This window comes from Podospora anserina, chromosome 1, assembly GCF_000226545.1.
Source record: "Podospora anserina S mat+ genomic DNA chromosome 1, supercontig 1".
NCBI classification, from domain to species: domain Eukaryota; kingdom Fungi; phylum Ascomycota; class Sordariomycetes; order Sordariales; family Podosporaceae; genus Podospora; species Podospora anserina.
This window is the reverse complement of record NW_001914859.1, coordinates 2,526,425-2,550,481: the sequence shown is the minus strand read 5'-3', so window position 1 is coordinate 2,550,481 and position 24,057 is coordinate 2,526,425. Positions and strand designations below refer to the sequence as shown.

At 52.6% G+C, this 24,057-nt stretch overlaps 10 protein-coding genes across 10 annotated transcripts; 4 read left to right on the top strand and 6 right to left on the bottom strand.

Moving 5' to 3' along the window:
• Positions 1-596: 596 nt before the first annotated feature.
• Positions 597-1,346, bottom strand: PODANS_1_7243 (uncharacterized protein; the record flags this gene model as incomplete). Its single annotated transcript, XM_001912910.1, has 1 exon — positions 597-1,346. One exon carries the CDS (start codon positions 1,344-1,346, stop codon positions 597-599), a length of 750 nt encoding a protein of 249 aa, XP_001912945.1.
• A 1,056-nt stretch (positions 1,347-2,402) lies between these two features.
• Positions 2,403-2,869, bottom strand: PODANS_1_7240 (uncharacterized protein; the record flags this gene model as incomplete). The annotated part of the gene is made up of 2 exons (XM_001912909.1): positions 2,403-2,695; positions 2,749-2,869. 2 exons carry the CDS (start codon positions 2,867-2,869, stop codon positions 2,403-2,405), a joined length of 414 nt encoding a protein of 137 aa, XP_001912944.1.
• A 301-nt stretch (positions 2,870-3,170) lies between these two features.
• Positions 3,171-4,030, bottom strand: PODANS_1_7230 (uncharacterized protein; the record flags this gene model as incomplete). The annotated part of the gene is made up of 2 exons (XM_001912908.1): positions 3,171-3,749; positions 3,839-4,030. The coding sequence occupies 2 exons, from the start codon at positions 4,028-4,030 to the stop codon at positions 3,171-3,173; spliced, it is 771 nt and encodes a 256-aa protein (XP_001912943.1).
• Positions 4,031-4,816: 786 nt separating this feature from the next.
• On the top strand, positions 4,817-7,897 carry PODANS_1_7220 (uncharacterized protein; the record flags this gene model as incomplete). The annotated part of the gene is made up of 2 exons (XM_001912907.1): positions 4,817-5,137; positions 5,198-7,897. 2 exons carry the CDS (start codon positions 4,817-4,819, stop codon positions 7,895-7,897), a joined length of 3,021 nt encoding a protein of 1,006 aa, XP_001912942.1.
• Positions 7,898-10,391: 2,494 nt separating this feature from the next.
• On the bottom strand, positions 10,392-11,590 carry PODANS_1_7210 (uncharacterized protein; the record flags this gene model as incomplete). The annotated part of the gene is made up of 3 exons (XM_001912906.1): positions 10,392-10,432; positions 10,487-11,315; positions 11,369-11,590. The coding sequence occupies 3 exons, from the start codon at positions 11,588-11,590 to the stop codon at positions 10,392-10,394; spliced, it is 1,092 nt and encodes a 363-aa protein (XP_001912941.1).
• A 388-nt stretch (positions 11,591-11,978) lies between these two features.
• PODANS_1_7200 (uncharacterized protein) lies at positions 11,979-12,627 on the top strand (the record flags this gene model as incomplete). Its single annotated transcript, XM_001912905.1, has 2 exons — positions 11,979-12,260; positions 12,328-12,627. The coding sequence occupies 2 exons, from the start codon at positions 11,979-11,981 to the stop codon at positions 12,625-12,627; spliced, it is 582 nt and encodes a 193-aa protein (XP_001912940.1).
• A 268-nt stretch (positions 12,628-12,895) lies between these two features.
• On the bottom strand, positions 12,896-13,561 carry PODANS_1_7190 (uncharacterized protein; the record flags this gene model as incomplete). Its single annotated transcript, XM_001912904.1, has 1 exon — positions 12,896-13,561. The coding sequence occupies one exon, from the start codon at positions 13,559-13,561 to the stop codon at positions 12,896-12,898; it is 666 nt and encodes a 221-aa protein (XP_001912939.1).
• A 1,000-nt stretch (positions 13,562-14,561) lies between these two features.
• Positions 14,562-16,811, top strand: PODANS_1_7180 (uncharacterized protein; the record flags this gene model as incomplete). The annotated part of the gene is made up of 1 exon (XM_001912903.1): positions 14,562-16,811. One exon carries the CDS (start codon positions 14,562-14,564, stop codon positions 16,809-16,811), a length of 2,250 nt encoding a protein of 749 aa, XP_001912938.1.
• A 1,051-nt stretch (positions 16,812-17,862) lies between these two features.
• On the top strand, positions 17,863-20,037 carry PODANS_1_7170 (uncharacterized protein; the record flags this gene model as incomplete). Its single annotated transcript, XM_001912902.1, has 2 exons — positions 17,863-18,313; positions 18,377-20,037. The coding sequence occupies 2 exons, from the start codon at positions 17,863-17,865 to the stop codon at positions 20,035-20,037; spliced, it is 2,112 nt and encodes a 703-aa protein (XP_001912937.1).
• Positions 20,038-20,659: 622 nt separating this feature from the next.
• PODANS_1_7160 (uncharacterized protein) lies at positions 20,660-22,363 on the bottom strand (the record flags this gene model as incomplete). Its single annotated transcript, XM_001912901.1, has 1 exon — positions 20,660-22,363. One exon carries the CDS (start codon positions 22,361-22,363, stop codon positions 20,660-20,662), a length of 1,704 nt encoding a protein of 567 aa, XP_001912936.1.
• Positions 22,364-24,057: the final 1,694 nt, after the last annotated feature.

Genomic DNA, 24,057 nt, shown 5'->3' with positions numbered 1-24,057 from the left:
GAAAGCAGACTCGGTTGGCAACGCCAGCGCCAGACGAAGTATGTCAAGACAGGTAATGACAATGTTGACATGGGCGTTTTCGATTTCGGGTATAATCGATAACGCGCGGAAGTCTCGTGTCTTGGGGGATCCCTCTCGTACTAGATAGTCTCGGATGCGTGTGTGGCAGAAGGTGACGCGGGACTTCAACTGGCCAATGTTCAGCCCCTCTAGCATTTCGCTAAGAGCTTCAGATTGAGCCTTTAGCTCAGTACTGGAATCGCTCTCATCATGCGGTCCAGAGTTGGGAATGGACTTTGTCTTGGCGCGCGAAGACAATGCTGTATATATCGCCGTCCTCGTCGTCTGAATCGCCATCCGAGGCTGTATCCTCATCATCATCCTCATCGTCGTCGTCGGAATTGAACTCTAGAGTGACCTCATCTTCGTAAGCAATGGAATGGCCGCCCGCTTGGTCATTGGCATCTCCCAGGTCTTCGTTCGATTCTGTCGGAAGGAGAGGATCGCGATCGTCAGGGAACTTCAAGTCGAAAACTGAGGACAGTGTGCTGCGCATGTGTTTCCAGAGCAGGCCGACGTATCGCAAAGAATTTGCCTCAGGCGCGCTTCATCCTCGTCCTTGGATGCCTGTCTGCGCTGTTCTTGACAAGCTCCAAAGTCTGGTTTGCTGTGTTGCTGACCGTCTTGGCTATCTCCTCAGTCCTTTGAGCTGTTGCATATGTCACGCCGAGGACGTATCTCTGTTCGCTGCCAAGAATGCGATTCAAGTCGTCGATCAGTTTCTTGGTAGCCTCATCTTTACCCAGGAAGATGACACGGAGATAGGCATCAAAGTGTCGCTTGGAGATTAGGTATTCGGACCGCCCGATGACCTTCAGAATAGTAGCGAGAATTGCGACGATCTTTCGCCGCAGCGCACCATCGATGGTGACATTGACATATTGGTCTAGCCCCTCCGTGAAGTCGTGCAGTTCCCGGAATACCTGCTCGACCCAGTCATAAGCGCTGGAGACGCCTTCGCAAACTTTGATGAGATATACGGCTGCGCCGAGAACGGCACTCGTTGCAACACCGAAGTCAGCTACTGAGGCGGGGGTAACAGCTATTCTTGCAAGTGTTGAGACTGGCGCAACAAAAGTCTTGAGTGCTGACCACAGTCGAGGCTTGTCAGGACGAAAACGTCGAAACTCGGCTCCTGAATCCTCGATAACTTTGCCCAGCTCTTCAGGGCTAAAGATGTTGCTGAGGGCAGCAAGACGCTCAGGACCAAGTGGCCGTGCTGTTTCCTTGGTATACTCGTTAAGAGCATCCGCCCAGAGCAAGCTGATGTCGTCTTGACCGTTCATGTTGGTGGGTGATGCTGAATATCGTAGGGATGGCTTTTTTACTCGATATACAAAGGCCAAACTGAGAGCGCGAAGTCTTGTGAGGATTCAAACATGTAACGCCATAGTATTTTACTTGGCCCCCTCAACTACGAGTGTGATAAAGGGACGAGGCTGTATGCAACAGCGCCGCCTGTCTGCTTCACCTGGAGGGTTGTGGTTCTGGGGCGGGGCAAATAGGAAGCGACCCCTCTCACGCAGTCAGCATTTTCTTGGTGCCGAGATGCAATCGGCAGAGATAAATGGCTTTGTAATATTGATCATGAGCATATGAAACCAGCTCGGCGACCTGCCTTATTCAAGGTTAGGCATACTCACTGTCGAACGTGAATCGGAGAGAGATGGGGAGATGAATGGGGTAGTGCCGTGCCCTTTGAGGGGAATTAGAATACCCAGATACCTGTGTTCACTAGCTCTATGTCAGTACAGAGGTGATGATTAACTTTTCAAGCATACAGATACTGTTGAATTGAACGGCAAAGCAAAACACGGAACTTGGTAAAGTGAAGTTGTGCTGGTTTGGCGCCTAACGATAACCTGGTGTGGTGTACTGGTTGGTGAAGACTGATTTCTCCCAGCTTGTCCTTCCTGGGCGAGATTTTACCAGATCGATCTACCTTCTGGGGGTTCCCTATTCAGAGAGAGGATGGCATACCTACCTAGCTCAACCAGAACCTCACAAATCTCTTCCCATCCTCTGGTCCCAACACATCGTGCATTCTGTCTTGACCCTCGCGTTCCGCCAATTGGCCATCAACCAACAGCTCTCGAAAGCTGAAGAATTCTCCACTCTGAGACATCGTATCGACCGCCTGCCTAGAGAGCTGCCTTTCTCCTGCCGAACAACAGCCTAACAAATCCCTAGGAACATCAATATTCACTTGCTGCTGAATTCCGTCATCAAGGCCCTCCGAATATCCACGTTGGAAAGTTTTGAGGGTTGATGGTAACGCGTCAAAACTAGTCAAAGGGAGAATGGGGACACTTGGGTGGACATCCATCAATCTGGGAATCATGTCAGTGGAAAAATGAACAGAAAGTGCAAAAGAGGGAGGCAAACTTGATCTGAAGTGACATGAACGCTTTTATAGCATCTCCGTGCTCCTTTTCATTCTCCTGGTCTAGTAGGAAAATGACACCTGCTTTGGCATCGCCGAGATCTCGCCCGAGCTGGGTAATTCGAGCCATTGCTGTAGGCTCCCCTGTTTCGACATCATCTGGTGAGATCAAGATAAACTTGTAGACCTGAAAGACCTCCGCATGCTCTTGCTCAACGACTAGAGAGATGTCGTGGGACTGGAGGGTAGATTCTATAACTGGTTAGAATGTTGTCGGAGAAAGCGTTGTGGCCGAAGGTTCATACCACGCCATTTTCTACTGTCTGACTGCAGAAGCATTGTCGCGACTGTTGTCCATGGTTGACGGGATCTCAGGGTTGAGCAAACGAGGCTGGTTGGTGTTTCAACAAGGTGATGGCTCCTCATGTTTGCTGTCACTGATGGGTAGAAAGCAACTTAACACAATTGGAAATGTGTTGAGACTTTGGTTTGTGAAAAGTAAGAGGGTATCACTTCCTTCTATCCCAGAGATGAGTTCCCGCCTGCCATGTCTATCATTGCTCTTTCCCCAGAACATAAAACTCAAAGCCACATCGGGTCACTGGACCTACAATGACCCACAGCGCTGTCTAATACTTACATCATTGCACATATGCTCAGGCAGCCACGTTAAGTGGTGCTTGCCCGTTCTGTGAACATCCCCGCAGCGAGGCTCGATTTGAATGAATTATGCCGCAGGGGTAGCCAAAAGGGGCTGCTTTGTCTTTGGGTCTTTGAATGCCCTAAGAGCCTCCTCAATCAGCCGCACCCTCTCTCGCTGCTGCTTCTCTGCTTCCTCAAGCTCCTCTCCCCTCTGCTTCAACTCCTCAACTTGTTTCTCCAACTCTTGGATCATCTCCTTGTTCTTGTCTGGTTTCTGAGAGGTTCTCCAGTACTCATAAGTGACCAACCCGGTGGCAATGGCCAAGATGAACGCATCGCCAATAACATCCGCAAACAAATCCACAGCCTTGGCTTCAGGAAGAGCCCTAAATTGTCGCCTCCAGATGCTTTTTGGTGGCTCCTTAACAGGGTGAGAGTCTCGTGGGGTGGTCCCATATTTGGCCTTGAGCTCTTCCTCCCGCTTGACTTGCTCTTCTGTCTTGACTGTGGGCGCTTCGGCTTTCTCCTTTGCTTTCTGAGCAGCTTCGGTATTGCGCATCGTAGCAACCGACAGTCGCATGTTTATTTGGTGGATGACCTGGCCGTATCTGGCAGCGAAGGCGCGAAAGCGTGGATGTTCATGGGCTTGGTGCTTGATGTGATTCTGCAGCGGAAACCAACATCAGTGGTCTGCCGCGGAGAAGAGTCGGGTCAAGGGGGACGAACCGCGCCATATTTGGAGATATGCCGTACAAAGAGAGCAGCGATTTTGAATAGGGGCAGGGAAACCATGGCGAATCTTGGCTGGCCTCCAGTTGGCCAAGAAATTTGGGAATCTCGCGAGATGGGGGAGGAGGAATGTTGCTGAGTCAAGGATCTTGGGCGAGATAGTCGAGGGAAGGGTGTAATGGCGGAGCAATATCGTGTAGCTAGCCGTCTATACATTAATACAGGAGACAAGGATCCCTCAACAAAGATATACCGATTATTGCATAGTAAACCAACACTCGAGAGAGCAAATAACCGGTATAGCAATCAGTTTCAGTTGATGAGATGGAGTCATCGGCAATGGCGGGGAGCTTTCTGACGGTGAATGGCCAATCAGAATTGATCAAACGCAGGAAGCAGGCGAGGTGAATGTTCTTATCAGATAAGATGTGGCCCATGCACATCCGACAACTTAGTGTTACCGCCGTTTGAAGGCCGTTGCCCTGGCGACACCGGGGAGGAGCAAACATGGATCTCACTGGCCTTTCATCCACATTGAATTCTTGAACAAGCGACATCCACACACTTCCGGCATCACCCACCATCATCTGTTGATTGCCGGCTTTTGTTGCCACTTACACAGTTTGGTGTAATTGTCGACTCGGTTTCCGGTGTGTCTACTAATCGTAATAGCCCGTTACTTTTCATGACGGCCACCGAGCGCCAAACAGTCAACACAGTCCAACGGTGCGTTTTTGCTTGTTTACAACGGCCCTCCCTGCCCCCCACCCATCCCAAACGAAAATTCATGTCGCGTGCACCTTTGCAACGCCCAAAGCTGTCTTGTTGACAGCACTGCATGCATTTTGGACATTACTGACGTGTCAACAGAATAGTGGACCAGCCGTTTGACGCGTGACGTTAGTTTCGGTCCCCTCTTCACCGATCTCGTCCTCGAACACCACAACATCGCTGAGAACAAAAAGTTCTCGGCTTGCAACACAGCAAAGGACACAGTCGGCGATGGTTGCAAAGGGCGTCGACATGGAGGCCCTCTCCCCAAGGGATGCCAACGCCCAGCGGCTCCCTCGGACTGAGCTGAAGACTAAGGCCGCAGCACAGGTTCTGAAAGCCGCAAAGGACAAGGAACACCCGCCACCACCACCCAACAATGTCGTCGAACCACCCAGCTCGGACCGGAGGGAAGGCATGGTGTACGAGGTTGGCAAGGCCTTGGGCAAGGGCGGGTTTGCCATCTGCTACGAGGGGGCACCAGCTGGATCCTCCAAAAAGTTTGCGCTCAAGATTGTCAAAAGCCAGATGCCAACGAAGATGGAGCAAAAGGTGTGATCTCCTGTGATACTTCTGTTGACATCTGGCAGAAGAATTAACCGACCTCTCTAGTTCCAAACCGAGCTGCAAATTCACTCCAAAATGCGACACCAGAATATTGTCCAGTTCCACCGCGCCTTCACTTTCGAGCGATGCACTTACCTGGTCCTGGAACTCTGCCCCAATGGCTCGCTTATGGACATGGTCAAGAGGCGCAAGGGGTTGACGGAACCCGAGGTGCGCTTTTACTCGGTGCAGATTGCTGGCGCCATCAAGTACATGCACGCCAAGGGTATCATCCACCGTGACCTGAAAATGGGCAACATCTTCCTCGACAAACACATGAATGCCAAGATTGGAGACTTTGGTCTGGCTGCTCTGCTTCTGACAGGCAAGGATATGCAGATTATGCGCCGGACAACGCTGTGCGGAACACCCAACTACATCGCACCCGAAATCTTGGAGAAGGGCAAGAAGGGTCATGATCACATGGTTGATATCTGGAGCTTGGGTATTATTGTCTTTGCTATGCTTACTTCGAAGCCGCCTTTCCAGTCCTCGACAACCGACGAGATTTACCGACGTGCCAAAGATAGAGATTACGAATGGCCTGCGCCATCTGCCGGGCGCCCATTCATCAGCCAGGAAGCTAAGGACCTTGTTGCCACAATGCTGCAAGAAGCCTCCCAAAGACCAGATCCAGATACCATCGTTGGTCACCCATTCTTCACCTCTGGCTACATGCCCAGCTCCTCCGAAATCACACCGAAACTGAGAGAGATTCCTCCACAAAGCGCTGCATTTTACGAGCCTCTTTCCAGCTCCAAGGCGCAAGCCATCAACCTTCGGACCGTGCAGGAAATGTGCCAGGAGTGTGGTGTTGGGCCTTGGCAACAGTCACAACTGGTGTTCAAGAACATCTGGCGGGAGATGGCAGAAGAGGAACACTACGGGCTGACTCCTGTCATTCCTCTGGCCGAGGGTATTGTTTACCGTCCGTTTGACGAGGTCCGGAATGAGCAGAAACTGCAACGCCTCGCCGCGCAACAAGACCGGGCCACTCAGCAAGCGACAGAAAAACTGTCTCAACTTTCTGTATCTGACGATCTTAGTGGCCTTAGCCAGAGCACCCAGTCTCAGAGTCAAAGAGTGCCTTCAGGCCTTTTGCGAGCACCACCACAGAGTTTTGCTGCCCAGCAGAGAGCTCAGCATAGACCGGCTACCACGGCCGCCCCTGCCCCTGTCCCTCTTGTTCGGTCTCAAACAGTCCCCGAGCCAGTATCGAGAACAACAACGAGCAGCTTGCGGGCGAGACCTAGGCGAGAGTTGTCTGCACCAGTATCGTCAACTGCCGAGACCGCTGAAGAGGCACCGAAAAGAACCAGTCGCACCTTGCGCAGTCAACCAACGAGAAGCAGGACCACGGCAGCCTTGCCTGCCGAAGAGGCTGCTCCGCAGACGCGACCATCGGTATCCAAGCCAGCCAAACCTCAGGAAGAGATGCTTTCGCTCTTTGGCCCGACGGAGTGTCAGGAACACGTCCCGGGCACTCAACCTGATGTTGTCTTGGACCGTCTCCAGAAGTTGCAAGCGGAACTGGAAAGGGCGCTCAATGCCCGTACCATGGCTATCGTCTCCACCAAGGAGCAAACGCCAGCTCCCCCACAGATTGTGGTCAAGTGGGTTGATTACACAAACAAGTTTGGCTTGGGCTACATCCTGAACGATGGCAGTGTTGGATGCATCCTCCGGAGCATTCCTGCAAACGAGGGTTCCCGAAGCGGTGTTTTGCCTCCCGCTTGTTTGCTGGTTCACGGTGCTGAACGGCATTGTCAGCGGAAGGAGGACCCGACCTATAGGGACAGACACCAGATTGTCCCCATGAATGAGGGCATTTACTTTTACGAAAACAACGGGGAGGATGGTATCTCGCGTGTTCGAGTCCCTCCTCAAAACTTTGCCGTAACAGTCAACTCGGATGGGTCAGTGGGGAGACTCTCAGCCGGTAAAGACATGTACGACCATCGGAAGCGGGAGAGGGTGGTCTTGTGGAAAAAGTTTGCCAATTACATGATTGCTTATGGTCGTGAGATGGAGAACCCGGAGGAGGCTAACATCCGCCCTCCTACCATCACAGACCTGGACGCAGCGCCGAATGATGTTGTTACGTTCTATCAGCGTTTTGGCGATGTGGGGTGCTGGATGTTCTGCGATGGGCACATGCAGTTTAATTTCCCCGACCACACCAAGATTGTCCTTGATTCAACAGGGACGTGGTGTCATTTCTGGCATTTGCCGCAGGATGCTGCAAAGAGGTTGTATGAGACGGGATCTCTGGCCGAGTCAGCGCTGGATGACCGGTCGGTGTTGTCGTATCCTGTGCAGACTCTCTTGAACTTTTCGACGGTGCCCAAGCAGCCGGCGCCGAGGGCTGGAACCAGGAGCACTAGCAGCTCGTCGAGGAGACGGCCGGAGATTAGCCCGGAGATGCAGGGGATTCCGGCGGCAAACATGTTTAGGCAGAAGATTGAGTTTATCAGGGATATTGTGCGGGAGTGGAGCGGGAACGGGGGGATTGGGAACAGCGATATGACGCGGGAGAGGAGGTTGAGGTGGACGGGGATGAGGGAGACGAAGAATGTGCAGATTCCGGCGAAGCATGTTTGGGTCAGCATTGGGGCTAGGTGGGGAGATCAAAGGTTGTCGGCGTATGTGGATCCGAGGAGACCGGAGGAGATTGGGGAGGATATTGACGAGAGTAAGAAGAGGTGAGAAGGAGAGGAGGGGAGTGGAAGAAAAGGGGTGGTTTACATTCGTTTTTTGGGGGGCGTTGCGGTGGTGGTGGCGGTGGTGGTGTATATATTTATCCTTTTTTTGAGAAGAAGGCTGGTTTGGGGAGATGATGTTATGATTCCTTATTTTGTTGGGATTGGGCGTTGTGTTTAGTTTATGGTTTTCTCTTTCAAGGGTGGGAGAGAGAGCGGGATTATTTGGTCGTTTCCTTTGCTCGGGACATTGGTTTTTCTAACTGCCGTTATATATCATTAGTTTGGTATGAATTTGTTGGTTATGACCTGGCTGACGTGTTGATGTTGGGTGGAAGTGATTTACTTGTTCATTGACTTACCTGAGGGTCACTTACATCTTTTCAAACCTTCCAAATCAGGGGTGGGCACGGACCATTCAATATTCGCAACACATCATATTTCCATCCTTTGGCGGTTTCAAAACTGGGTTGTTGGAGAAGGAGAAATGGTTGAGAATGCACAAAAGTTGATTTTTAGGTACAACCCCAGGCCAACGATACAATGCGCGCATGATAACGAAAATCTCACAAATTCCCAATCTAAATACCCAGCCATCCATACCCAAACATATGAAGAAAATCTCAGCGCAATTCCCCCCTCAAACCACCACCCCTCGCACACCTTGTGTGATCACGTACTACAGCTGCACTCCTCAATAGCACTACTACTGCCCCTACTCAAAGCATCCAACCAAACCCCCTCCAACTCCTCTATCCTCTCCACCGCGTCCCAGTCTTTGAGGATTTCACAGAGCAGAATCCCCGCGTCGGTGATTTGGACTGCGAGGCTATGTGTGGGGGGGTTTGCTGGCTGGTCGGACGTGAGGACTGCGGCGCCTAGGTCGAGGAGGTAGGCCATTTCTTGGAGGGTTTCTCTTTTCTTTTCTAGGGGGTGGGAAAGGGAGCGGTGCCAGATGATGGAGCCGATTTTGGATATGTTTTTGTTTAGTTGGGTTTTGTTGTCGATGGGTTGGGAAGGGAGTTTTTGCTTGTTGTTGGAGGAACCGAAAGGGAGACGGTGGGAGGTGAGGATTGTGCGGTAGTCTGTGTCGGCTGAGGTGGAGGATGATGTTGGGGAGGAAGGGGGGTCGGACATGGTTGTGTCGAGGTCATCTTCGGCGGCGGCGTTGGGGGTGAGGAGGTGGGTGGTGGTGGGGTTGGGATTCAGTTGGGAGGACATCCACGTGTAGGAAAAGGGACTGGTTGGTCTGCGGGAGGTGAGTTTGCTCGTGGAGGTTGGGATTTTCGGCGAGGTGAAGGTTTGGGAGGTGTTACCGCTGGGACTTTCCCTTTCGGTATCGCTATCGGTGGAACTGTAGACCATTGCCTTTGCTGTTCTGACAACACGAGGGCTAATAGGCGAGACAGCACGTGGAGGTGCAACCCGCCTCACAGGAGACATCTTCCTGACTTTGTTCTCGTGGCTGTTCCTTGTGCTTTCTCTTTCTCTGGTTTCTGATCTTGCCTTCCCCCTTTCTCTCAGTCTCTTCATCACCAGTGCTCTCTCACGGCGACGGCGCTGCCTGCGCTGGTCAAAGACGTGTCCCCTGATGAACTTTTGGGTTGCCAAAACACAAATATATTGAATCTCCAGGATGAGGCCAGATTGGTCTGCTTCTGAGGTTGGAGAGGAGCGGCATGTGCAAAAAGACCTTGTTGTGCTGCTGGCTGATGACTTTGGAGAGGAGCCATTATCAGAAGTAGGGCACTGGGGAGGCAGATTGGGAGACAGAGCAAATCGTTCGGGGTAGTGGTCCTCGTCGTCGGTGTCTTCCATGGCGGCGACATCATAGCTCATCAACTGAGAAGGGTAGTCGGTGTCCACAGTTCGGACAGGGGTGTGTTGTTGGAGCTGTGGCTGAGGCGGAAGACTCAGCGGGCTGACAGATCCGGCTTTGTAGTCGCGAAGCAGTTTGGTATGCTCATGGTCTTGTTCACCAGAGTCAGAATCTGGTAGTTCGATGACCCGCGCGCCTGGAGGGCTGAGCGAACGAGGGTTGGGTCTCCAGTGAATTGTATTGAATATGACTAGGCCAGTGACTGCCTGTGGCTCAGAGGAGCGTGCCTGTATTCTGTCATCGTCTGCTGCCACGGTGATGCAGTCTGATACCGCGCTGGAGCTAGAAGTGTAGATGAAGCTGCTCGGCGACGGCGTTTGGGGTTTGCTGGCGCTCATCTTGGACATGTCGCTGGGCGGATAGAGGAAAGAGAGGAAAAGCAGGATGAAGATGGTCCAAAAGCACTCTTGAAGAAATCCAACGCTCTTATTCTTATAACAACTAAGATTCTACAGACAAGGGACCTTGAAGGCTTCAACAAGTACCTTTGAGCTACCAATCGGGTTCATGCGCGCTTCCACCAGTTCACGCAGGCTACCGTAGTAAAGACGAGGTCAAGTGTGTCTCAAACGGCAAACAGCACCGTGATCCGATTGGTGCATCTTTCTAGATCATCTATCATTTAAACGTTCCAAATAACAAGGCGCCCGTCCACGCCGCTTGCTGTATATCGTTGTTAGTAAAAGTGATAGCTGACAGAATCCTTACAAGACTTACAACTAAACTTAGCAACGGCATCACCAGAAGTTTCGTAGGGACGCAGCATTGTGACGGTGTTTTGATGGACTGTCTTAAGCTGGGTGTCATCTTTGACCTTGCCCTTCAGATCCATCTGCTTGAACATGTTGAGCGCGGACTCTTCCCGGGCATCACCAAGACCAGGGCGGCTCTTGGCCTCAATCGTTCCGCTCAGCTGCCAGCCATTAAGACCACCCTTGAACCGGAAAGCCTCGCAGTCATATCCGGCGGCAATGATCTCAGCCTCTCCATTCCAGATGAGGCTCATAAAGGGGAGCAGCTGGGTGTTGATGGTGACAACAGCCCTGGGCGGCTGCTCAGGGGCGTTTGGATACACAACAGTGATGCTGCTGTCATGCGCGGCAAAGGCAAGAGCATCTCCGCTGGGGGAGAAAGCTACAGAGTGAATCCAACCAGCCGAGTTGTTCAAGTACTCGCCACAGATGGTGTTGAAGGGCAATCTCTCACCCCAGGCGGTGGGCTCTGGCCTGGCGTCGACGCCCTTGATGAAGCTGGACAAGACGCGCGCATGGGCATCGGTAGAGCCAGCGGCAAGAAGGACCGAGTTGGGATGCCATGCGACAGTGGTGATGGTACTGCGAATCGGCTTCTTCAAGTGCTTCGAGACCCACCAGTCATTTTCCTCCTCGAAATAGCAGATCGCGATCAGTCTGTCACCAGATCCAACCGCAAACTTGGTCTCGTTCGGCGACCAGCGTACAAAGGTGGCAGCTCGGTTGATGCGCAGGAGGACGAGGGTCGGCTTATAGCCTTGGGGGGTAGGTTCCCACACGAGGGCATTGCGATCTGTGCGTGAGAGGTCAGTTGGAGTTGTTGTCGGAGATGGTCAAGTAACTTGCCCTGAGAGCAGGTAACAATGCGTCCTGAGTTGGGGGCAATATCAATGCTGGTCACAGTCTTGTCGTGGCCCTTGAGCTCATCCTTGAGTTTGAAGCTATTCCCGACCCTTCCGTAGAGCTCGACAGTGGTGTCGCGCGCAATGGCCAGCGTTTGGCGGTCAGCTGAGAACGAGTGATCCGCAATGGGATTGTGGAAAAGGTGGTGGACTTCGGGGGCCGACATGGTGTTGATGTTTGTACGGTAGGAGTAGCTCTCTACTACCGCTAGAGTTAACGAAGATGATACCTAGTACTGACTGGAGTTGCTGGTTGAATGATGGTGGAGTTGACCTTGGTCAGGGGAAGCTGTTGCGTAACTGGTGGGGCTGGTGGGATGAGGCGCCCTGACCAATGGCTAGCCACACGCCTCGGGGTGGCGCGTAGGATTCTGGTGTTTGGTGTTTGGCGCCTCCAAATTTCAGGTCACCTTTAATGCATCCATCGACTTAAATATCAACAACACCGTCAGTGCCTCCGTCCACAAATCGCGAATTGTTTGCGCCAATTCAGACAACCCCGATTCTTGTGTTGTTTCCCGAAGCACAAGAAGCTACAAATACTGAAAACCGACGATGGCTACACGCGCACTCCCTCCTGGCCTCCCAGCCAAGGTCGCTTCAGTGCCGCCAAACCAAACCCTCTATGTCACGAACCTCCCATCCAACAAGATTCAGAAGGAGGACCTTAGGACAGCACTCTACATGCTATTCTCGACATATGGCGCCGTATTAGATGTGGTGGCGCTCAAGACAATGAAGATGCGCGGCCAGGCTCACATCGTGTACAAAGATATTCAGACGGCCACGCAGGCCATGCGGTCGTTGAATGGGTTCGAGTTTTTTGGACGGGAGCTGGTAGGTAGTTCTTGTCTTTCATTTTTGGGTATATACTAACTGGAAACAGAAAATCTCCTATGCAAAGTCCAAGTCCAACATCATCGCCAAGCTCGACGGTACTTTCAAACCACCCGCAGCTTCGACGGCAGCCCAGGTTGAGGTTACCGACCTCCAACAGAGCATCTTCAACGCTCCTCTACCAGGGGCGTCTGCAAATGTGACCTCCCGCGGTCTTCCCCCCAAGCCATCCGCGTCTGATCATGCCATGCCTGACGCCACTGCTGAAACGCGCGGGACAAAACGGCCAAGGGAAGAGGAGAAGAAAGAAGAAGAGAGCGACTCGGATGCAGAGATGGAACTGGAGGATGATAGCGACGATGAATGATACCCGCCAGGTTGGCATAATACAGCGAGGATATGTTGGGGCACAGCTCCTTGGGCTCAGCCTACTGCGATTCGATTGCCATCTCTGACGGAACCCAAAGGCCGACACAACCCCCCACAAGGCCCAACCATACCATGAGATAGTCCTCCTTGGAGCAGTCAAATGTTGACATTGCTTCACCAAGAAGACAAGGATGTATAAAAAAACTGGGGAGCCCTGTAACTGGGTGATGCTGCAGAATGGTTTGTGTTAGTCTAGGACCTTTCGATCAGACGCAGAATCGCCTAGTTAACCATATTCTTGACAGCATAATGAAAAAAAGACATACGTCGGCCGAGATGCCACCAATTTCCCCAGCACTGCGGAGTCCATCTTTGTACTGGTCTGGTACGAGACGTCGAAAGACAGTATCGATGTTGAAAGCTTGCTCATCAACGGGGAGGTTGTGTAGACTGAACCACAAACAGGGCGCTTGATATGTTGGGTGGAGATGTATTTCATACACGACCTGCCCAGCACTTGCCGTTGACTTTGGCTTCTTGTGGAACACAGCCTGGGAGAGTGTGAGTACAAAGCACGGTTCCAAAGCTGTGGAACGTACCTCATCAGCATCCTCGGCCTCCACCATCTTGTTGTCCACCATGTCGTCGGTTGCGGTAGGGTTGCTGCTTTGAAATGAAAGACTGTCAAATATGTTTGATAGGTCCCCATCGTCTAGCTCTCCTTCCAGTGGTCGAACTATTTGGACATATGTGTTGTATTCTGGTCCTAGGCCGAAAGCTGTGTTGAGTACGTTACATGTTCTGAGTTTCCATTTTCTCCGTACGGGACCCAAGGTAGCTTGGCAGTATCTCCTATCCAGGTGGTGGCACGCTTCGGCGAACTCTTCGCCTGTCAGGAAGGGGTAGTTCTGGAACTCGGATGATTTTCTCATGGTGACTCTGTTTGGGTTTCTTCAAAGGCTCCGTTTATCGAGTTGATGCGAGTGGAAAGAGCAAACCATGCCCAACTACTTAAACCTAATTGGGTCAAACGGTAGCCTCGATAACTGAGCAAGAGCATGACGATTAGATAAGCCTTCTTTCACTTACATCTTCCCTCGAGCCTCACCTCACCTCAACGCTCAAGTGCTTCATGGATTCTTACGCGTACCCAAGAAATCCCAATGCTTGGGTTTTAAACACTTTGCTACCGTCCTTACCAAGTCCATTTGCCGTTTGCCGTTTGCCATTTGGTGAAGGATGGGTCTGACAAACAATTTCTTGGCATTAGTAATGATCCCCTGGAGACGAGAGCTCATCAAAGCTACCGTTTATGAAATTAGAGAACATTAAAACATATAAAAAGAAGAGCTTGAACAGCAAGCAACCACCAGTATCACAAACCTTAATCATCCACGAGAAGTGACGATATCGGGTGCCGGCATCAAACATAGCTGTCCTTTTCAGACGCCAAGACTCGGCGCACTGATCGACCGGCCACGATCTGTTGTTAGAACCCCACACAACAGTCGCATGCAACCAAGATATGCCCGCCGTTGTCAGCTCCAGCCAATTGACTTTAATGGCATCTTTTTGACTGCATATAATCCCAAGAAAGCTCCAAGTGTTCCTGTCTTCCGGTCAGCAGCATTCCTGTCCACCGTCTGACCTGCCACCCGGGGAAAGAGCCACATTGCTGGCCAAAAAGAACGGACGGGACGAAGGGTGTGCGAGTGTCTTTTTGGTGTGGATTCTTGTCTTGCTCTTGTACATATTGCTCTCTCCCTGTGTACATGCAGTTTTGTCTCTTTCTTTCCTACCTACTTTATTCCTAAAAGAAGTCTGAGCTCACACACCACCACATCTCAAACCAACGGCACCCATTTATAGCAACCGCCACCACCACCACCACTACCGCGCTTATTACTTACACAACGAATTGATCATTTGCCTATGAACGTTCGAGACCCATTTAACATCCGCGGTCTGAATCGGGATCCCACTGCCAACTGGAGACCAAAGAGAAACACCACCACCCACGACACCAGTAACATCACCACCACCCTCCAAAACGTAATCCGAACCGCCGCCGCCGAGACCGAGCGCCTTCGCGACAAGGCGAGCGAGGTGCTGGAAGCTAGTACCTCCCTTTTGCCGACAACGAACACACCCACGAACACAACCGAGATACGATTCTCCTCCGAACCGGGCGTTGGAGATCAAGAAGAGGATATGTCTTCCTTCTCGATACCAAAAAATGTCCCTTCCTTTAGCAACCCACAACGCCAGTACGAAGACCGCTTATGGGCCGCGGCTACAAACAAGAATAGCAAGCCGGGGAATATTTTGAGCGGGGTGCAAGATATCATTTCGGGGGGCAATCGTGCTGCGTTGCCGATGTATAAAGATAAGCCGTATATGTACCCCCCAGGACGGGGCGGCTATGGTGGGGGAGGAGGGGGATTCAGACCTAGGAGGAAGAGGACGTTGGGGTTGTTGTTGCTTGTTGTGGCTGGGTTAGTTTGGTGGTCGGGTGTGTTTTCTGGGGAGCAGGAGGGTGCGGTTGTGAGCGGATGGGGGTGGTGGGGACAGGATACGGGGAGGAGTAGGGCGAATTGGTTGAAGAGGAGGGAGAGGGTGGTGGAGGCTATGGAGTTGAGTTGGGATGCGTATGAGAGGTATGCTTGGGGCATGGACGAGTTTCATCCGGAGTCCAAGACGGGGAAGCAGATGGTGCCGAAGGGGTTGGGGTGGATTATCATTGATTCGTTGGATACGCTCATGTTGATGAACTTGACCAGCCGGTTATCGCATGCAAGGGAGTGGTTGGCGAAGGATTTGACGTGGGAGCAGGATGAGTATGTGAACACGTTTGAGACGACGATTCGCATGTTGGGAGGGTTACTTTCGGCGCATTACCTCTCGACCACGTTTCCACAGTTGGCGCCCATTTCAGATGACGACCCTGGGAAGCCTGGGGAGGATTTGTACTTGGAGAAGGCGAAGGACTTGGCTGACAGACTGATGGCTGCATTTGACTCGCCTTCTGGGATTCCATACGCCAGTGTCAACTTGAAAGAGTTTAAGGGCATTATTTCACATGCTGACTCGGGTGCTTCATCCACGGCCGAGACAACGACTCTGCAGCTCGAGTTCAAGTATCTCGCGAAACTAACGGGCGAGAAGGATTTCTGGGACAAGGCGGAGAAGGTCATCCAGCTGGTGGACGACAATGGCGCCCAGGATGGATTGGTGCCCATTTTCATCTTTGCTACAACGGGCAAATTTCATGGCGAGAACATCAGATTGGGCAGTCGTGGCGACTCGTACTACGAATATCTCATCAAGCAGTATTTGCAGACCAACAAGAAGGAGCCAATTTATCAGGAGATGTGGGATGAGGCGCTGCAGGGCGTCCGGAAACACCTGATCACTTACACGGAGCCGTCGCAGTTTACCATCATTGGCGAGCGCCCAAGCGGGTTGAGCAATGAACTTTCACCCAAGATGGACCACCTCGTCTGCTTTATGCCCGGAACAATTGCTCTGGCGGCCACGGGTGGGCTGACCGAAAAGGAGGCCAGGGGCTTGCCCACATGGACCGACAAGAATGAGGCCGATATGCAGCTCGCACGGGAACTTATGCACACGTGCTGGGGCATGTACAAGTACATGGCGACCGGCCTTGCCGCTGAGATTACTTACTTCAACCTGCCCAAGGAACCACTTCCGGCATCGGCTCCCCACCAGGCGCCCGCCGAATTCGACCCCGATCCGGAGGCCGAGTGGCGCAAGGATTTTGACGTGAAGCCGCAAGACAGTCATAACCTGCAGCGCCCAGAGACGGTCGAGAGTCTGTTCTACATGTGGCGAATCACCGGCGAGGAAAAGTATCGTGATTGGGGCTGGGAGATGTTCAAGAGCTTCATGAACTACACAGCGGTCGAGGATGGCGGCGGGTTCACTAGCTTGTCCAATGCCAACATCATCCCTCCTCGGACGAGGGACAATATGGAGAGTTTCTGGCTGGCGGAGACGCTCAAGTACTTTTACTTGCTGTTCTCGCCGAATGACCTACTACCGCTCGACAAGATTGTTTTCAATACGGAGGCGCATCCTTTCCCAAGATTCGATATGGGGCCGTTGTTTTCCACGGGGTGGAAGAGGAAGCCTCGGGATGCGGCAGGGAAGATTGTGGAATAGTCTGTGAATGATACCGATGGCGACCTGTTTCTCTTCTTCTTTGGATCATGATAGGCGTGGCAGGATAGCGGAGGTGATGGTCCTATATATATCCACTTACCACTGTACAGATACGGTGATACGTTATGTTGTATGAAGTTGAAGCGGCTTGTTTCTCCCAGGTTTTTGATTCCTCTCGATGGCACAGATAGAGATCAATGGTTGAAGATCTCATGCGGCGGAAGCTATGTCATGAGGTGGCTAGGGAAAGCTCCACGGGGTGGCACGGACAAGCACGAGGCAGCACGGGCGATAGGGCATTAAGGAGATGGATGGCGAAGAACCCACTTGAACTCCGATGGAGATGGAAATCGATGGAGATGGGAATCGGTGGAGAATTCTCCATAGAATCCACAGCGGGCGCCAAAGCGGCTGCAGCGGGTAGCTAGTAGGATCCCTGCTGAAAATCATCCACACATGTTCTTTTGAGGGTTGAACTACCGGCCTGTTGTTATGCCTCCTCAGCGAATCTGGGGGTTTTCTTCTCTCTCCGAAACATACATGGACATTTTTTCGCACCCCACGAGGGATTCTTGTTGCTGCCAGGGCTTCTCCTTGTTGCCAATTACGGTGAAGGGTTCAATGCGTGTGCATGCTGCGAAACTTGACAGACGGGGAACGCCTCAAGGCTTCTCACTCTTTCGAGCAGAAATGGATTCCCGAGATTGTATATGGATTCCCGAGATTTCTCCCTGGGAGAGCGAGACGAGAGTTTATCACGAGGAATATTCTTCCGCGGCAGATAGCCACAAAGCTTTGACAGCTCACGGCACCGTCACACTACCTATCGAGTTGATCATCTGCTGTTCATATTCTTCCTGAACATCAAACACCAATAGACTTTGTCAGAAGCTCCCATCGTACACCCACCCCTCCCTCTTGGACCTCGATGTGCGACCCATACGCCATCATCGCAACTCTATCTTGGGCACCCCTTTCGACGTAGCATGTCTCTCCATAATCAACCATAAATCTCTTTTGTTGGCTTTTAATATCCTTATATACCTAAGAAATGCCAAAACCAAACACTCCACACCCCTCCACCGCCACAACGCTCAACACAAGCGGTGGCCAACGCAGCAGCCTCCTCCGCCGTGACTTCCTCTCTAGCTACCCCGAAGACGACGACGACAGCAACAGCACCACCGCCCACTCGCACACACCTTCGCACTATGTACAGAGCTGGGTTAACTCCTTTCGGAGGGATCCCGGAAGGAGGATCACACCCGCAACGGTGGTTCACGGCGTGGGAAGCAGTAAACGGTCGTCGACGATAGCAGGGGGTAGCTCGCGAGGAGGTGGTAATAGTGGTGGTGGTGGTAGTAGTAGAGAGGAAAAGGAGAGGCATATCGGAGGGCATTACTTTGATTTGCACGCTGCTAACGTCAACACGGCGAATACGCAGCTTTCGAGGGAGCTGAAGGGGAGGCATTTGCAGATGATTGCTTTGGGGGGGACGGTTGGTATGGTTTCTCTTTTGTTGTTGTTTAAAAATAGAATAGGGGCTAATGTGTGATGGGCAACAGGAACCGGCCTCTTTGTCGTGTCGGGCTCGACGCTCACTGCTGGCGGCCCGGCCTCGATGCTGTTGGCATATGCCTTCATCGGTGGCATGCTCTACTGCACCATGCAAGCGCTCGGCGAGCTCGCCGTCGCCTTCCCCGTCGCTGGCAGTTTCTCGGCTTACTCGACCCGCTTCCTCGATCCGGCCCTGGGATTCTCGATGGGGTGGAATTACGCCCTCCAGTGGCTGGTTTGTCTGCCGCTTGAGATCATTGCGGGAAGCATGACGGTCAACTACTGGAGGGAGGACATCCACCGATCCGTCTTTGTCACAGTCTTCCTCGTCGCCATCGTGGTGATAAACCTCGTCGGCGTCAGAGGGTACGGCGAAGCAGAGTTCTGTTTCTCCATCCTGAAAGTCATCGCAATTATAGGGTTTATCCTCTTGGGATGTGTCATCAACATTGGCGGGTTCCCCGACGAGGGCTACATAGGAGGGAGGTATTGGAAAGATCCCGGCGCGTTCAACAATGGGTTCAAGGGGTTCTGCACCATCTTCGTCGCGGCGGCGTTTGCCTTTACGGGGATCGAGTTGGTTGGTTTGGCGGCTGCAGAAGCGATCAACCCGAGGAAATCGCTCCCCACGGCTATCAAGCAGGTCTTTTGGCGGATCACACTGTTTTATCTCATCTCTCTCGCGCTTGTGGGACTTTTGGTTCCCTACAACCACCCCGATCTCTTGGGAGCGGAATCTTTTGCCGATGCGTCCTCCTCCCCTTTTGTCATCGCGATCGAATCAGCTGGCATCGCCATCCTCCCTGGTATCATGAACGCGGTGATCCTCGTGGCGGTGGTATCCGTGGGCAACTCGGCCGTGTTCGGCTCCTCCCGGACGTTGGCCGCTCTCGCAGATCAGGGACAAGCTCCCAAAATATTCGGGTACGTCGACCGCCACGGGCGTCCCCTTATATCAATCCTCATCGTCAGCGCCTTTGGATTACTGGGGTACCTAGCCGACCTGGACCAACCCTCCGAGGTGCTCAACTGGCTCCTGGCCGCCACCGGCCTCTCCTCAATCTTCACATGGGCCTCCATCTGCCTGGCGCACATCCGCTTCCGGAAAGCCTGGGCCGTCCAGGGGCGCTCACTCGACGAACTCTCCTACCTCTCCCAGGCAGGTGTAACTGGCTCCTGGATCGGACTGTTCCTCAACATATTGGTGCTCATCGCCCAGTTCTGGACGGCCGCCTGGCCCATCCCCCCTACTCTCCCCGACCCAGACGCGGTCGACGAGTTTTCCACCGCACCCGAAGGAGCCCGCCGCGTCGTCCCGACTGTCCCGACGGGAAACGGCAGCGGGGTGACGATCAACAACCAGGGCGACGTGGTGCACAACTTTTTTTTGCAATGCAGTTGCGTGCCGATCATTGTCCTCTTCTGGGCGGGATACAAGATCTGGTTTAGGACCAAGGTGGTGAGGCTGGAGGATATCGATCTTGATACGGGGAGGAGGAAGGCAGGGGTGGTGTACTGGAACAGTCATTCTGCTGGTGGTGGTGGTGGTGCGAGGGCAAGGGGTTTGCCTGTTTTTTCGTTGTCGACGAAGCAGGAGTTGGAGTGGGAGAGGGAGAGGGAGTTGAGAGGGATGCCGAGGTGGAAGAGGGTTTATAGGTATTTGTGTTGATGTGGAAAGGAAAGGGCAAAGGGCAGCGAGCGCGAGGGGGAATGAGATATATGATGCTCGCGCCTCGCGTATAAAAGCTTGACGTTATTTTACACATGGCGGGTTGTTCTCTTTTCAGGAGGGTGGCTGGATCATTTTTAATATATAGCATTCAAAGACACTTCGAATTGCTCAAACCCAAATTTCTGAAACCTCTCCTTAGTTGTGGCAGATAGTCTATAGACTGATCTGAACAAGTTCGCAACAGCACGCCATTAGCCCTGAGAGAAAACATCACCGGCAAGTCAAGTAAAAGTCTCTCTTCGGTTGAAATCAGTTTACACTACCTGGTAACCTAACAAACATATCCCTGTTCCTTCTTCCTATCCTCATCCAGGCCAGTTAAAGCATAACAACAATCAATCATAACATAAAAATCCCAGGGTTCCATTTTTATAACCCTTCCCTCCACGCTCTTGATACTCCGTCAACTGGCAAAAACGCCCAGGAAACATCGACGAGCCTCACACAGAAAAAAGAAACAGAGCATGCTCTGTAAAAAGGACCTCCCAGTAGATGTACAAGCTGTCTTTCTTGACATGAAAGTGGACTGATCATGATCAAAAAAATGCGAAATCCGTTCTTAAAAGTCCCAGAAGCTCTCCGCCTTGGCAGGAGGCCCACGGCCGCCCTTTTTCTGGGGCTGAGTTGGCGCGTCCTCGTCGCTCTCGTCACCCAGCGCCCACCCGCGGCCAGCACCTTTTCTGCCACCCATCCCGTCGCCAGCAGTGTTGATGCCGCGCTCTTTCTTCTCGGCCAAGCCCCAACCGCCCTTCTTATTGCCCATGCCATCACCGGCTGTGACAATTCCTCTCGTCTTGCCATTGGGGTTGTTGTTCTCCTTCAGGGCAGCGGGCGAAACATCATAGGTCTCCCAGTTGCTCTCCATCATGCGCACTGCCTTCTTCCTGTCATCACCGAGCTTCTCAGCCTTGTCTTTGCCGTCGTTGCTATCCCGAGGAGACTCGTCCGTCATCTCAAAGTGAGGATCGAATGACTTGTGGCGTCCGGCTTGGTTTGTAATATTGCCGAGAGGAGCAGGACCTGGGGTCGGCGCACTGCCGTCCTCCTTGTACAGGTTCATTTCGTAGAGGTGCTGTCCTTCATTCTGACCCCTACCACGGGGTGGGCCGCGGAACCGACCGCCAGCTGGCGTCTCACCGTCGTCGACAAAGTCAAAGTGAGCCTCGGCAGTAATGCGGCCCTTGGCCTGCTGGGCCTTGGGGGCAGGTTGCTCCTCAGTAATGGCATCTTCAGTAGACCAATTGCGAGCTTCCCGGGCCTTGTGCAAGGTGCGGGATGCTGTCGGCTTTTGTGGCGTTACGAAGTCCTCAAAGCCCCACGAAGCACCATGCTTGGAGCTCTTTGCGGGAGCAGGAGCGGGCTTCGGGGCCTCCTGAGAGTGGCCGTCATCAAAGTCGAAGTGTTGGTACTTCTTTGGGTTCGGGCGGATGACACGTTCGGGCGATCTGCCGTTCTCGGGCGTGTCGGCCTCGGCGGTATCATCGTCGCGGTCAAAAAGGCGGACAGCTTGGAAGTTCTTGCTAACCCCGGCCTTGGCCTTGCTTGGAGACGCAGAACGCTCGCGGCCGTTGCTGGGGGAAGCGGGCTCCTCAGGCTCGTCGCCCAGAATTTCGGTAAAGGAACGCTGGGTAGGTCTGCGGCCAGCATAGGGAGAGACGACGGTAACCTCTTCCTGCTCCTCGCGCGGGGCGAACAAAGCCAAGGAGGCGTGAGGATCGCGGAGAGGGTTGGTCGACTTGGTGCGGTTATGCATGGGAAGATCAGTAGTAAACCCAGGAGCTCCGCCTCCCTTGACGCATTTCGCAATCAAGCTGACCTGGTCCTTGCCATCGCGAATGGGCCAGTTGCGACCTGACTTGCCAATAACGTCGAGTTGCTTCAGCAGCGACCCTTGGTCCCAGTTCTGGCGGATCTGGAGAATCTTGCCGTCGGCATCGAACAAGACGATGTGGGTAACGGCAAAAGACACAGTCCGGTCGGCAAGGAAGTTGTCGTCCAATCCAGGCAGATACGGGCCGCCGCTGGAAATAAATTCGATGACAAGCTCAGCCTCCAGGACCACGGCGTTCTGCCCCTCGATAACGAAAAGCACGTCTTCCTTCTTCTTCTTGCTCTGGTTGCGGAAGGTCGAAAAGTGCTTGATAATGCTATCGGGACCGTTGAAGCTCGTCGTCGAGGTAATGTAGTGCAGAGACGCGTCTTGCGCGAGCACAGTCGGGGTTGGTGCAGCTAGAAACTGCTTGTACGCAGCCTGAAGCGCCATATTTGCTGATTGGGACGCGTCGATTGGAAAGAAATGTGGATGCAAAGAGGATGAGGTGTTTGGGAGAGAAGAAGCCAACAGAGACCGAAAGAGTCGAAAATAAAGGGAGCGGGTCCCGAACGTGGGAAGGCCAGGATTCCAGGATGCAGGAAAGTACAGGGTGAATGCACAGGGAAGGGGCACTTCAATGTCTTGGCAGGCACCTCGTCGACAACAGATGGAAGATGCCAAAAGCTCGGGGAGGGGGGTCAAAGATGCTAGGTAGCCAATTGAAAATGCCTATTTAAACAGTTCATGGTGTGGTGGGTTGTGTAACTCCAGGCTATATACACTCCGTAGTCCGTATTGCCATAAGCTTTGGTGCCTCCTCCCCACCTTACCTACCCATCCCATCCACAAGCCGCACCGCGCGTGAAGTTCGACGCGTTGCCAGTCAAGTCTGGTTTAGGAAATTGTCAGGGGTCATCAAGATTTCAATGGGTTATTGTTGTTCATGCGTGTCGCGGTGTTTTGTTTACTTGCTTCCTGGTTGACACGGCAAATGTGTAAGTGTCTAAGCCAGGAAGGATGACCCCGCATTTTACGTCTACATATCAAATATATGGCTTCCCCCTCGGTTTGTGCGGTCTTATTTTTACATAAAGGACATCGATATTATGGTATCTCATCCACTTCAGTCCACCTTTTTATCACCAGTTGACTCACGGGTTGCAGTTTGTCAGAGAAAGACAAACTTCATGCTACTTATTATCAAGTCTATTGTGGATGCCCCGCAACCCGTTTCGTTTCAGGATGAGCACCAGCCCCACATTGTAAGCAGGGATTGACGTTTCGGATGACAGCTTCATCCTGAAGAGGGTTGGGACGACTTGGCACTCATGTCGAACTGGAATCTGCCAAGAGGTGCGATTCAACAACCAGTCTGGACCTTGCCCAAGGCTTGGGGTTCGAGTGACGAGCTTGACATCCTGGCGGGATTTGTATCCGTATGCCCCGCAGATGATATCACCAACACCTTCAAGCCTCACGAAAATACTTAACCCCTCTCGATAATTCCAATGCCTCTTTGACGGTTCGTGTAACTCAGCATCTGAAACGAGGCAGCTCCCCACCCCAGCTTGCCTCAGTGAGGCATCCGTCAACCACACCGCCGGGAACGGCTTTGATACGTCGCCGTATAACACCGCTCCGAGTGGCAATGATAGCCAGCAATGCATCTGCCGACGTTGTTGGCTGACAATATACCGCCAGCTGTTCACCGTTCGTTCTGTGTTTCAGGTGAGAACTTTAAAGATTGCGTCCCCATTCCAGATCAGCCTTACGGGTCTGGAGGCTCGAGTCACGAGCTGCTTTTCTTCGTGTTCAGCAAATAGCGATCAACAATGTCCATCTTATTCCCCAATCTGTATCTCTTTCGCGGGCGTTGTTTGCCTGATCGGTTTGAGATCGTCCGCTCGTTTACCTCTGCCTCTGTGTTTCTCGAGTGAGGCTCTTGAAGCCCCTTGCTGTTCTTATAAGGCTGAGCTGCCTCCTTACCTAGTCACCTCATACAGAGCTGACCTTTGTTATTTTTATTTCCAGTACTCGTCCGTAACAGCAACCAAACATGATAATCCACCCTCCCCTACCAAAGCTCACAATTTACCCTCCCTTACCACCCTCTCCATTATTACACTCTCCCTTGCCATCATCCA